The 13199-nt window shown below is 58.2% G+C and overlaps 1 protein-coding gene across 6 annotated transcripts in view; it reads right to left on the reverse strand.

The window, feature by feature from the left end:
• NRBP2 (nuclear receptor binding protein 2) overlaps positions 1 to 2694 on the reverse strand; it is a 28486-nt gene extending 25792 nt beyond the window's left edge. For 4 of the 6 annotated variants that reach the window (XR_009966607.1, XR_009966608.1, XR_009966606.1 and 1 more), the window contains exon 1: positions 2477 to 2693. Coding sequence is in view for 3 of the 6 variants with exons in the window: in XM_062628466.1 (XP_062484450.1) it covers positions 2477 to 2593 (117 nt within the window). In the remaining 3 variants the exon portion in view is untranslated. Of the gene's footprint in view, positions 1 to 2476 lie in introns of all 6 variants that reach the window. The other 2 variants (XM_062628468.1, XM_062628467.1) reach the window with 1 other exon arrangement.
• Positions 2695 to 13199: the final 10505 nt, after the last annotated feature.

The following is a 13199-nucleotide window of genomic DNA, read 5'->3' on the forward strand; positions in this document are numbered from 1 at the left end:
ACATGGAAAAGTTGACAGCAGCAGCATTCCTTTGCTCCACTTCCACACTAATGGCAGGGACAGGAATGGAAGAGGCAGAAGAGGGTATGTGCTGACACCAAACACAAGGTCTCTAAAGGATTCACGTGGCTGTTTCTCCACATGTGCTGTGGAGATGCTGTAAGTGCTTTATGCTCTGAAGGCTGGAGCCAGGCTGAGAAGGCAGGGCTGCTTCAGCCTGCAGAAGAGAAGGCTCCTTAAGCGGAGCCGTTGGAGCAGCCCCAGTGCCTAAAGGGGCTCCAGGAAACCTGGAGAGGGGCTTGGGACAAGGGTCTGTAGGGACAGGCCAAGGGGAATGGCTTGAACCTGCCAGAGGGAAGACTGAGCTGAGCTCTTAGGCAGAAGCTCTTCCCTGTAAGGGTGCTGAGGCGCTGGCACAGGGTGCCCAGAGAAGCTGTGGCTGCCCCATCCCTGGCAGTGCTCAAGGCCAGGTTGGACACAGGGGCTTGGAGCACCCTGCTCCAGTGGAAGGGGTCCCTGCCCCTGGCAGGGGTTGGAGCTGGAGGAGCTTTAAGGTCCCTCCAACCCAAAGCAGTCTGGGATTCAGTGATTTCCTGAACTGCTCATGGCATGGATAACTCCATTATCCACAATGAATTTGGGCATCATAAACAGGCAAAGGAGTCTGTGGAGGGAGATGTTTTCTTCTCTGGTGGGCACCACCAGACACAGCCCAGCATTAAGATCACAGCGCCATTTAGCTGCTGGGTCTGTACCTGTAGTAATGCACAGTGGGGTCATGTGAAAACAAAGACTCAGTCCCTGTGTGACAAGGTCCCTATCGACAGCTCACAGACAGCAAAGGGTGTTTTCCTTCCTGGTACATAAGCATCGATGAATTTGTAACAAATAAACCTCTTACACAAAACTTCCCTCACTTTGCAACTCAGGCAGCACTGCCACTTCCTTGTTCAAGCTCACGTGCATTTTGTCACAGCAGCATTACAGATCCTGAGCCATGAAAGGGACCCGCACAGGCTGGAGAGGTGTGAACCTCCTGGAGTTCAACCAGGCCAAGGGCAAGGTCCTGCCCCTGGGTCGGGGCAACCCCAGCACAAACCCAGGCTGGGGGAGAGGGGCTGGAGCAGCCTGAGGAGCAGGACTTGGGGTGTTGGGTGAGAAGAAGCTCCCCGTGACCCACCTTTAGTGAGTGCTTGAGCTCAGAACTCCCCGCCCTGTGCTGGGCTGCACCTCCAGAGCGTGAGCAGCAGCTCACGGAGGCGATCCTGCCCCTCTGCTGCACCCTGGAGAACCCCCCTCCTGCGTCCAGCTCTGGGGCAACAGCACAAGAGGGACGCGGCGCTGCTGCAGCAAGTCCAGAGGAGGCCACGGAGCTGCTGCAAGGGCTGGAGCAGCTCTGCTCTGGAGCCAGGCTGGGAGAGCTGGGCTGGGGCAGCCTGGAGAACAGAAGGCTCCTGAAGGGGAGAGCTGAGAGCAGCTTCTGTAATTCTGTAACAGGTTATTGGGATCTCAGCAAAGGCCAGACTGCACAAACAGCCTCAATCATGGGCAGCCTCCAGCCAGACCTGAGAACTCTGGTCATTAACAGGTGACAGCGGGAGATAAAGGGCCCTTGGATGGACCCCTTTGCCTCTCAGGAGCTGACAGCGCCTGTGATGTCTGTGTGATGACAGCGCCTGTCAGCACTGTCCCACCCGTCTGCAGTCAGGATTCACCCGCTGACTGATACCTGTTCCTGGGTGCCATGGCGGGGATGGGAAGACTGGTCCCGTTTTTGGGGGTGAGGGACATTGCACTGATACAGGGTACGTGTCTGGAGGAGGGAGGTCAGGGGGTGACAATAGTGGGATGCTGCAAAACCCTTCTGGACAGGCTGCTGGAGCCCCTGGGCTGGGAAGATAAACTGAAAGGGTCCAAACGCCGTGTCTGGAGCAGAGGAACCGAGTTCTGCAGCCCTGGAGCCCTGCGATTCCCACCCCGCACAGCGCCAGGGCCGGGCCCGCGGGAGCTTCCAGGATTCAGCTCCACGCTGGCTCCGGCAGCGCACCGGCTGGTCCCGCGGGTACCGGGGCCTCCGCACGCCCGGGACTGTCCCGCTCCTCGGGGACCGGACCGGCTCTCCCTGCACCGGGGCACGATCAGTCCCGGTTCCCCGCACCAGGCTTCCCTCACCGGAGCACGCTCAGTCCCGGTTCCCCGCACCGAGGCTCCCACACCGGGCTCCCCGCACCAGGCTTCCCTCACCGGAGCACGATCAGTCCCGGTTCCCCGCACCGAGGCTCCCGCACCGGTCACGCCGCCCCCGGAGGCTCTCCCCACCCCTTCCAGCAGCAGCAGCAGCAGCAGCTCCGCACCGGCCTCCGGCCGCGGCCATTGCCCCCGCCCCGGTCCCAGCCCCAACCCCGGCTCCGTCCCCGGCGAGGGGCAGCGCTCGGTGCCCCGCAGGCCCCGGCAGCAGCGGCACGTCGGGTCGAACCTGCTCGCGGCGCTTGTGCCAGCGGCCGCAGGGACTCTCCTCCAGCACCTCGCTCTCCTCCTCGCTCTCCTCCTCCTTCTCCTGCGACAGACGCGCCTCCGGATCCGCCACCGCCATCCCGAGCCGAACCGAGCCGCTCCGCACCGCTCCGAGCCACGGTCTGACAGCGCCGCTCCCGCTCCTGGCCCCGTCCCGCCCCGCTCCGGACGTGCGGCCGCGCACGCCCCGCCCCGGTACCGGGACACCCCGCCCCGACCCGCCGGGAGGAGCCCCGGGGCCGGGACAGGGGCAGGGGACGGGGAAAGGTGGAGGGGCAGCGATAGGGACGGTCCCCCGCACGGGACTGGCCAGCGGTGGAGGGAAATGGGGCTTGTCCTGCAGCGCTGAAGCCCTAGCGTCGGTGCTGGTGTTGGTGTTGGTGCTGGTGCTGGTGCTGGTGCTGGTGTTGGTGTTGGTGCTGGTGCTGGTGTTGGTGCTGGTGTTGGTGCTGGTGTTGGTGCTGGTGTTGGTGTTGGTGCTGGTGCTGGTGTTGGTGCTGGTGCTGGTGTGGGTGCTGGTGCTGGTGTTGGTGCTGGTGCTCGTGTTGGTGCTGGTGTTGGTGCTGGTGCTGGTGCTGGTGTTGGTGCTGGTGCTGGTGTTGGTGCTGGTGTTGGTGCTGGTGTTGGTGCTCTGCTGGTGTTGGTGCTGGTGCTGCCCCCCAGGCAGGAGCAACTCACAGAGCTCCCCTGCCCAGCCAGTGCACCCCGAACAGCCCCAGCAGCTCCCAGCAAGGAGCCTCGCCGATATTTTTGTTTCTCTGGCAGCTCTCTGGCTCATCTGATGTTTTTCCTCCTCTCCCTGGCCAGCTCTGGCTGCTTTTAGCACGTTCGTTACTTGTTCCAGCGCCTCCGTGACGCGCCGGTGCCTGACGGCTGTTCTGGGACATGTTCTTTCCCTCCAAGCCTGTTACTGCTTTTAGCCTGTGGTTAACCAGGATGGACCATGGTGCGGTGGCTGCTGGATGGGGAGGCACCGATGGAGGGATCACACACTGTGTCCTGCTCCCTAAAACACAGAATAAAGGTCAGGAGCCATTTCCTCATGTGTGCCACCACTGGGTACTCCCTGGAGGCAACAGCCACCTCCAGCACCCCCCACTGTACCCCCCTGCTGCCAGCCCATAAGCCAGGTACCCCACAGTGACCTTGTGCTGGGCCTGCCAGACAGGACCTGTAGGAAAGTACTGGTTCTTATCAAAGTGAAAGGCAAATGTTTGGCTGGGAATCAAGGAAACATGGAATGGTTTGGGTTGGAAGAGACCTTAAAGCTCATTCAGTCCCAACCCCCTGCCATGGACAGGGACATCTTCCACTACAGCAGGTTGCTGGAGGACCTTTAAGGTCCCTTCCAACATGAACCGGTCTTGGATTCTGTGAGACACACAAAAACCCCACAGCTCATTCTCTGCTGTGACATTCACTCTGCAGGAAGCCCTCCCTTGCGAGATGACAGGCAGGGAAATTGCCTCAAGATGAGGTGACACAAGTACATATTATAAACCAAGTCAATGACAATGGTGACAAGTTGCTGGAGATGTTTGGCAGGTGGTGAATGTCAAATGGGCAGAGCTTATCCCGTGGTAACTGGGCAGGGTCAGTGCCAGGTCCAGCTTTCCAACAGCTCCTCAACAATCCAGGAGGGATGAACAAGGAGCTGCAGTTGACTGATGACACCAGCTCTTGAGGACAGCCGCCTCCAAAGAGCCGCAGAGGATCTGGTGACACAGGAGCCATGTCACAAGCATGGACAAGGTTTCACATGAACCACATGTGCAGGTCAGAGCCGGGGACACACAGAGCAAGAGCCCGTTAGCAGCGTGGGGAGAGCACACAGGATGCCACACGTGTCACCATGTCACAGAGATAAGTAGCTGGGATGCCTGCTGAGGCGGGTGCCACATGGAGGAATTCATTGCCACAGGGTGTTCACAGCGTCCAAGGGAGAAAAGCGTTTTAAAAGCCATTAGGCAGATCTGTGGGAGAAGAATTGATTTGGGCTGTTAAAGGCAGCCGCAGCCTAGGCCTCTGGCTCCAGAGGGCTCCAAGCTGCAGCTTCTCAAAGCTGGGAGGCTGCAGCTGATGAAATACAGGTTCCTGTGCTCCTCCTCTTGGGATGTACTGTCAGCAGCTTGTCAAGGCGGAACGCAGGGATGTGCAGGGCTCAGCCTGACCTGGAGGAGCTGCTCTCACACTGCTCCCTGTTTCTGGGCAGGAAGCACTTCTGGCCTTCACACATTCCCTGCGGAGCACGGCTGTTCCATTTCAGTGTGCCGGAGATGTCTGGAGCTGGATGCTGCTGCTGGATGTTGCTGCTGCCCTGGCCTGGCCACACTCTGCTCAGGCGGCTCAAACACAAACTTTGAAGGTCCTTTGAGGAAGATAAATGGCTTTCAGCAGCAGGAGTTGGCTGGATCCGTGATCCTCTGGTCAAGCTCAGTCAGCCTGAGTGCAGCGTTGTCAGCATGTGATACTTTCAATTTCTCTGGGCACAGGAACTGAAGGGGCCGACATGAAAACTGGAGGGGGGTTTTGGACAAGGGCCTGTGGGGACAGGATAAAGGGGGAATGGCTTTAACAGGACAGAGGAGAGACTGAGATGAGCTTTAACCATCCTGTGATTCTGTGATCGTAGGGATGACAGGATGCAGGATCCGTGCATGTTCCCTCAGCAGTGACCATCCCCTGTATCATCAGTGCCCCATCATCCCCATCCAGACAATGCTTCAATATCCCACTACCTCTTGCTTCATCCCATCATCCTCAATGCCTCATCCACATCAGAGTAAGTAAGTTTCTTGATCTTCCTTCTGTGACTTCCTTTTGCTTTACTGAATCATAGAATCATGAAATCAGTGAGGTTGGAAAAGACCTCATCCAGTCCAAACGCTCCCAGCCCTGCCAAGGCCACCACTAACCCATGGCACTGAGGCCACGTCTCCACGGGGTGTGAGCACTTGCAGGGATGGTGCCTGCAGCCCTGCCCCGGGCAGCCTGTTCCAATGCCTGAGCACCCTCTGGGGCAGGAATTGTTCCTCTGCTCCATCTAAACCTGCCCTGGTGCAGCTTGAGGCCGGTTCCTCTTGTCCCATCCCTTGTTCCTTGGGAGCAGAGCCCAGCCCCTCCTGGCTCCATCCTCCTGGCAGGCACTTGGAGGGAGCCATCAGGTCCCCTCTGAGCCTTCTCTTCTCCAGACTACCCCCCCCCCCCCCCCCAGGTCCCCCCATCGTTCCTTATAAGAAATAATAAGGATACTCTGCAGTAGAGCACACTTGTCTGAGCTATTATTTTCAGATATAGCTCACACACTCTTCCATTAACTGGCTGTCACACAACAATCCTGCTCTAGGTCCGGGCTGGTGCTGGTGCTGGTGGCCCCATGTCCCCCTCTCCCTCCTGGCTCACTGAATTCACCATCTCTCTGAACTCACCATCTCTTTTCATCCGTGGCTGATGCATCAGTCCCATGTGTGCAGCACAACCTGCACTTTGTGACAGTGTGAAGTTCAGGAGGTGTCACCCTGACCCTCTATACCCCCCACACTGTCCCTGCTCTGGCTTCTCAGTATGTTTCATGGTGGCCTCTTCAGGGAAACCTGCAGCTTCTCAGGAGCCTCTTTCTGTTTCTCACACATCAGGTTCTCCCCTTCCCTGCTCTGCAGCTCCCCACATGCATCCTTCCTACACGCATGACCTACACACATGTGCAACCTGCTGCTGTCAGCATGTGATCAGACGTGTGAAGTCACGGGAGGGAGCCCAGCACGCAGCAAGTGCTGCAGGAGCAGAGCGTGCCCCGGGAATTGCATGGAGCGGCTCTTGAAACGGCTTCTCACAGCAGTAGCTGCTGACAGCATCTCCCATGTCACCCCTGAGAGGCACACACTGCAGGAGAGGCCAGGCCAGAGAGCTTGGTGAGGGGCTGCTGACCCCCAGCCCCTCTAAGCTGCTTGGAGCTCTGCCTGTATTCCCTCTGGCAGCTTCCACACAGTGCAGGGAATACATATCCAGCCCTTCCATAAGTGCTTTCATAAGTGGAAAGAGCCAGCGTGTGACAGAGGGAGGAGAATCTGACCACAGAGATAGTGGTGGGTGCGCTGGAATGAGGCACTGGCTGGGACTGGTCACAGCTCACTGCTAAAGCGGGATGGTTTGAACCTGCTTGGGAAGAATGCTCTGTCTGTGAGGGTGCAGGGGTGCAGGGGCCATGGCCAGGCTCCTGTCTGGGGCAAAGCAATGGACAAGCTTTGATTTGAGAGCATCCCATGGGATGCAGGACAGGCACTGGGTGATGGAGGAGCTGGACGTGGCTGTTGGAGGTCAGGCAGGCAGAGCAGGCAGCGGCGGCAGTCACACTACTGGTACCAGTACTGGCACCTTGTGGTACCCATTGGGCAGTGAACAGCTGCCATGAGGCATCTCAGTCTGTATCTCAGATCCTCTTTCCTGTGCGGGCACAGTGACAGTCTCGTGGTGGTGGAGGAAGGGTTCATCCTGTCCAGGGCATCATCTGGGCCTTTGGTGCTGCCAGAGTGATGGCCAAGTCTTGCTTCCTGCAGAAATACTCTCAATCCCAGTGGAGGGAGAGGAGAGCCCCAAGAATGGGGTGAAGGCCAGGGCAGGGCATGACTCCCCTGGGAGAAGATGTTTAGATGTTTAGTTTAAGATGTCCCTGCTCATTGCAGGGGCCTGGACTGATGAGCTTTGGAAGTCCCTTCCAGACCAGCCCATTCCATGATTCTGTTATTCAGCGGTTCTAAGGTTGCCCTGTGTGACTGGAAGGAGCTGTGGGATGGGGCGTGCAGGGGAGCAGGGACAAGGACAAGGATGACAGGGGTTGGTGGGGTGGAGAACTATCAGTAGCTGCCTCCAGGAGCCCGTGGGGGTCCAGCACAGGAGCATGACTTTGCGCTGCAGCTGCTCATGCACAAAGGGTGTCTGGTTTCTGTCAGACCCTGATGCTGCTCCCACTCTCTTGGCAGGATCCTGCTCCACAGCCCTGGCAGGAGACCTGATCCCAGTTTCCTGACTCCAGTCTCTCCCCGAGGAGGGAACGAACGTGGCTGCAGCGAATGCTCCTGGTTGAGCACAGCACGTTCAGTGCCGCAGCACAGCCTGCGCCGAGCTTGGCAGGGACCAATCCCAGGGTTTCCATATCCCAAACTCCTGTGTTCTGCTGCCAGGGAATTTCCTGCTCCTGAGGCCATGGTTTCCTTTGGTAAATCTGAGCTGGTTCCTTTAGAATCATCAAATCATGCAATGGTTTGTGTTGGGGGCGGACCTTAGAGCTCACCCAGCTCCAGCCCCCTGCCAAGGTCAGGGACACCTTCCATTAGAACAGGGTGCTCCAAGCCCCATCCAACCTGGCCTTGAGCACTGCCAGGGCTGGGGCAGCCACAGCTTCTCCTTTTGACCCTTTCCAGTGTCCCACTGCCCTCATGGTGAAGAACTTCATCCCAAGATCCCATCCAACTCTTCCCTCTCTCAGTTGGAGCCGTTCCTCCTCCTCCCATCCCTGCTTCCCTTGTCCCAACCCCTCTCCAGGCTCCCTGCAGCCCTTCAGGCTCTGGAGCTGCTCTCAGGTCCCCCCTTCCCTCAGCAGAGGGGCAGGATCCCCTCCCTGAGCTGCTGCTCATGCTCTGGGCTGGACCCAGCACGCCGGGGGGTTCTGGGCTCCAGCGCTCACTGAAGCCGGGTCCTGGGGAGCTTCTCCTCCCCCAGCACCCCAAGTCCTGCTCCTCAGGCTGCTCCCACCCCTCTCCCCAGCCGGGGCTTGTTCTTACCCTGCCTTTGCTGCTTCAGCAGCCAGGAGTTAGGAGTCACTTGTGCTGTCACAGTGTGACTGGGGAGTTCCCAGTTCCAAAAGCATTTAAACCCCTTTTTTCACCTTTTCCTAAGAAGTAGAACCAGTTAAGTGGAGAGTTAATAAAAGCTTCCATCAGAACAATGTCTTTTGTTCCCTTTTAGCTTTGATCTTGGTTAGCAGAAGCTCAAAGGCTTTCAGTTGAGCTGACTGTGCTGTTGGTGGAGCCAGTCCGAGCTCTGCTTTGTGCCGTGAGGACAAACCCAAGACATTTGCACATAGCAGCGGATCACAACAGCAGTCAAGCCAAAAGAGCAGCTCCTGTCTCCTGTAGCAGCCCGGCTGGGGCAGGGCTTGGGACACATCCCGGGTTCTGCCACCCACTGGGAGATGGGATTGTGCTGAAAGGGGACCTGGAGAATATGGCTCTGGAGGCAAATGAATGCAATGCTTGTACCAGTGACTGTGGCATAAAATATCAGGTGATGGCCTGAGCTTAGCAACAGGCAGGGAGCTGGTGGAGGGCTGGGACAACGTCCAGGGCACTGGTGACATTGAGGCTGAACTAAGTCATGGGAGGAAATGGAACAGTACAAAATGCAAAGTCATGCCCTGGGGACGCTGAACAAACATTTATGCCGTGAATTAGGCCCCTGATTTGGAAGTGAGTAGAGGGGAAAAGGCCTGCGTGTGTTCAGCAGCTCAGGATGCTGCTGTAGATGGCAGCCACAGAAATGTGGCGCCTTCTTAATCTGCTGGGATGTGTTTCTCAGGGGGGAGATGGTGCCAGGATTGTATTTACAGACCATGCACCAGCCACGCTAAAAGCCAGGTTTAGTCTTAGAGAAGGTGCAGAGAAGAGCGACTGAGGGCATGTGGAGGGGAGCTGAGAGCACCCTAGATGGAGAGCCCCGCAAAGCAGGTGCGGAGGGGAGATAAGGCTGCCCGGGGAGGGTTATCAGCACAGAACAGGGGAGCAGCAGCAGATCTGCTGGAGCTGATGGGTGCGTTTTGCATAGAAGGAGATTGGTCTGAGCTGGCCGAGAGCTGGGAGGATGCTTCAGCTGCTGCAGGAGCAGCGTGGGACGAGCTCCTGGCGCAGAGGAGCAGGGACCCTGCCCGTGCTGCGGGAAGGTGGAAGCTGCTGCCCTGCGAGCACCCTGCCGGCCCCACCAGCTTTGTTCTTGTGGGTGAAGTGCTCCAGCTGGGTACAAGGCCTGGCTGGCCCTGGGTCCCTCACTGAGGGCACTGTCATGGGGCCATAGCCCCAAAGTCTGGGCTCTGCTCCCAAGGAACAAGGGATGGGACAAGAGGAACCGGCCTCAAGCTGCACCAGGGCAGGTTTAGATGGAGCTGAGGAACAATTCCTGCCCCAGAGGGTGCTCAGGCATTGGAACAGGCTGCCCGGGGCAGGGCTGCAGGCACCATCCCTGCGAGTGCTCACACACCCTGGAGACGAGGCCTCAGTGCCATGGGTTAGTGGTGGCCTTGGCAGGGGTGGGCAATGGTTGGACGGGATGATCCTGAGGGTCTTTCCCAACCCGTTGGTTCCACGATCCCATGATTCTCCCAACCTATCTTCTCTCATGACAGCAAGAAGTTCCTCAGCGCGTCCACTGAGGAGCAATGTTCCCGCAGGAACCAGCGCAGGCACCAGCCCGCCCCGCGCTCCGCTGCCCGTTCGGAGCTGTGCGCCGGCAGCCAGCTCATCGCTATGCAGATGTATGCGGCTTTCCCCTCACCCTGCCCCATTTTCTTTCAGCTTCTCTTTTGGATATTCAGCAGTTCCTGCGGGACTGAGAGCTGAGTCCTGGGAACCGTCTGGAACCTTCCAGCCCTGGGCAGGCTGGGGCTGGAACCGGCTCATCGCAGGAGCCTCATCACCCACAGACCATCCCCTGCTGCCCCCGTCCACCCCACAGCCTGGTGCCAACCCCCTCCGAGAAGCACGAACATGGAGGGGGCCGGACCTTGTGTACGTCCAACTGCAACCTGGCACCAGGCAACAGCAAGGGTGCAGGAACCAGAGCGGGAGCACAGCAACTGCTGCCAGCACTGAAAGGAACTGGGGCAGGCTGGAGAGGTGGGAACCTCCTGGGGCTCAACCAGGCCAAGGGCAAGGTCCTGCCCCTGGGTCGGGGCAACCCCAGCACTGACGCAGGCTGGGGGAGAGGGGCTGGAGCCTGAGGAGCAGGACTTGGGGTGCTGGGGGGTGGGGGGTGGGATAAGCTCCCCAGGACCCAGCTTCAGTGAGCACTGGAGCCCAGAACCTCCCGTGTGCTGGGTGCAGCCCAGAGCGTGAGCAGCAGCTCAGGGACACAAAATCACACACAGAGAGCAGGTAACAGGGACACACACAGAGGGCAGGTAACAGGGATGCACACACACACACAGAGCAGGTAACAGGGATGCACACACACACACACAGAGCAGGTAACAGGGATGCACACACACAGAGCAGGTAACAGGGATGCACACAGAGCAGGTAACAGGGATGCACACACACACACACAGAGCAGGTAACAGGGATGCACACACACACACAGAGCAGGTAACGGATGCACACACACAGAGCAGGTAACAGGGATGCACACACACAGAGCAGGTAACAGGGATGCACACACACACACACAGAGCAGGTAACAGGGATGCACACACACACACACAGAGCAGGTAACAGGGATGCACACACACACACAGAGCAGGTAACAGGGATGCACACACACACACACAGAGCAGGTAACAGGGATGCACACACACACACACAGAGCAGGTAACAGGGATGCACACACACAGAGCAGGTAACAGGGATGCACACAGAGCAGGTAACAGGGATGCACACACACACACAGAGAGCAGGTAACAGGGATGCACACACACACACAGAGCAGGTAACGGATGCACACACACAGAGCAGGTAACAGGGATGCACACACACAGAGCAGGTAACAGGGATGCACACACACAGAGCAGGTAACAGGGATGCACACACACACACACAGAGCAGGTAACAGGGATGCACACACACACACACAGAGCAGGTAACAGGGATGCACACACACACACACAGAGCAGGTAACAGGGATGCACACACACACACACACAGAGCAGGTAACAGGGATGCACACACACAGAGCAGGTAACAGGGATGCACACACACACACACAGAGCAGGTAACAGGGATGCACACACACACACACAGAGCAGGTAACAGGGATGCACACACACACACACAGAGCAGGTAACAGGGATGCACACACACACACACACAGAGCAGGTAACAGGGATGCACACACGCACACACAGAGCAGGTAACAGGGATGCACACACACACAGAGCAGGTAACAGGGATGCACACACACACAGAGCAGGTAACAGGGACGCACACACACACACACAGAGCAGGTAACAGGGATGCACACACACACACACAGAGCAGGTAACAGGGATGCACACACACACACACAGAGCAGGTAACAGGGATGCACACACACAGAGCAGGTAAGAGGGATGCACACACACACACACAGAGCAGGTAACAGGGATGCACACACACAGAGCAGGTAACAGGGATGCACACACACACAGAGCAGGTAACAGGGATGCACACACACACACAGAGCAGGTAACAGGGATGCACACACACACACACAGAGCAGGTAACAGGGATGCACACACACACACAGAGAGCAGGTAACAGGGATGCACACACACACACAGAGCAGGTAACAGGGATGCACACACACACACACACAGAGCAGGTAACAGGGATGCACACACAGAGCAGGTAAGAGGGATGCACACACACACAGAGCAGGTAACAGGGATGCACACACACAGAGCAGGTAACAGGGATGCACACACACACAGAGCAGGTAACAGGGATGCACACACACAGAGCAGGTAAGAGGGTTGCACACACACACACAGAGCAGGTAAGAGGGATGCACACACACACACACAGAACAGGTAATGGGGACGGACCCACGCAGGCACCCCTCAGGCTGTGCCGTGTGTCCCCCTCACCATTCCCCACAGCACATGGATTGCTGCTGCATGACTGTGGCGGTACGTGGCTCTGCAGAACCTGTGTGTGCAGCCTGGTGCACGCATTGCATGGCACATGTGTGCACAGCCCTGCAACACACGCCTATGTGGCACACGTGTGGCCACACAGCATGGTTCTACAGCACATACATGCACAGTGCTGTGGTGTGCACCCCTGTGCACGTGGTACTGTGCATGCATGCAGGGGCATGGGAAGGGACCCATGTTTGCCCCCCAGTGCACTGACCATGGGGTGTTCCATGGGTGCTTCTCCCCTTGTGATGGGCAGTGACCCTTATAGGCACCGGTACTGGCGTCCCCTGGTGCATGCAGAGCCGTCCTGCCCTGCCTGAGGTGTCCCCTCTCCCATGGGTGCCCTGCACAAAGCAGCGTCCCAGCGCCGGGGTGTTGGAGCGCTGGCAGAATCCCTATTCCTCACATGCAGGGCCCCACGCACCCCCCAGCTTGCAGCACAGCCTGAAGACAGGTCAGGGCTGAGCATCCCGCGGGCATGTGCAGCCACGCGTGCTGTTCCCTACAGCTCTTGAGGTCGCTGGGGACCTGAGCTGCCCCGAGCAGAGGTTTTGAGTCCCTCTCCTGGGGCTGCAGTGGTGCTGCCACAGCTCCTGCACTGGGCTTGCTGCCTCACCCTGGCACTCGCCGTCGCAACTAGCTTGGTGCTGGCCCCGCATTACGCTGTGCCTGTGTGTGCCCTAGAGAAAGCAGCAGCCACCAGCCTGGACCCTCCCCAGGAGCTTTCCGAGAAGCTCTGCTGCGCAAAAGAAATGCAGGCACGCAGCAGTTGGGACAGCAGCAAGTTTAACTGGGTGCCACCGGT

The sequence above is a fragment of the Pezoporus occidentalis genome, unplaced genomic scaffold, assembly GCF_034315485.1.
Source record: "Pezoporus occidentalis ecotype Australia unplaced genomic scaffold, CSIRO_AGI_Poc_V1 ctg317, whole genome shotgun sequence".
Classification (NCBI taxonomy): domain Eukaryota; kingdom Metazoa; phylum Chordata; class Aves; order Psittaciformes; family Psittacidae; genus Pezoporus; species Pezoporus occidentalis.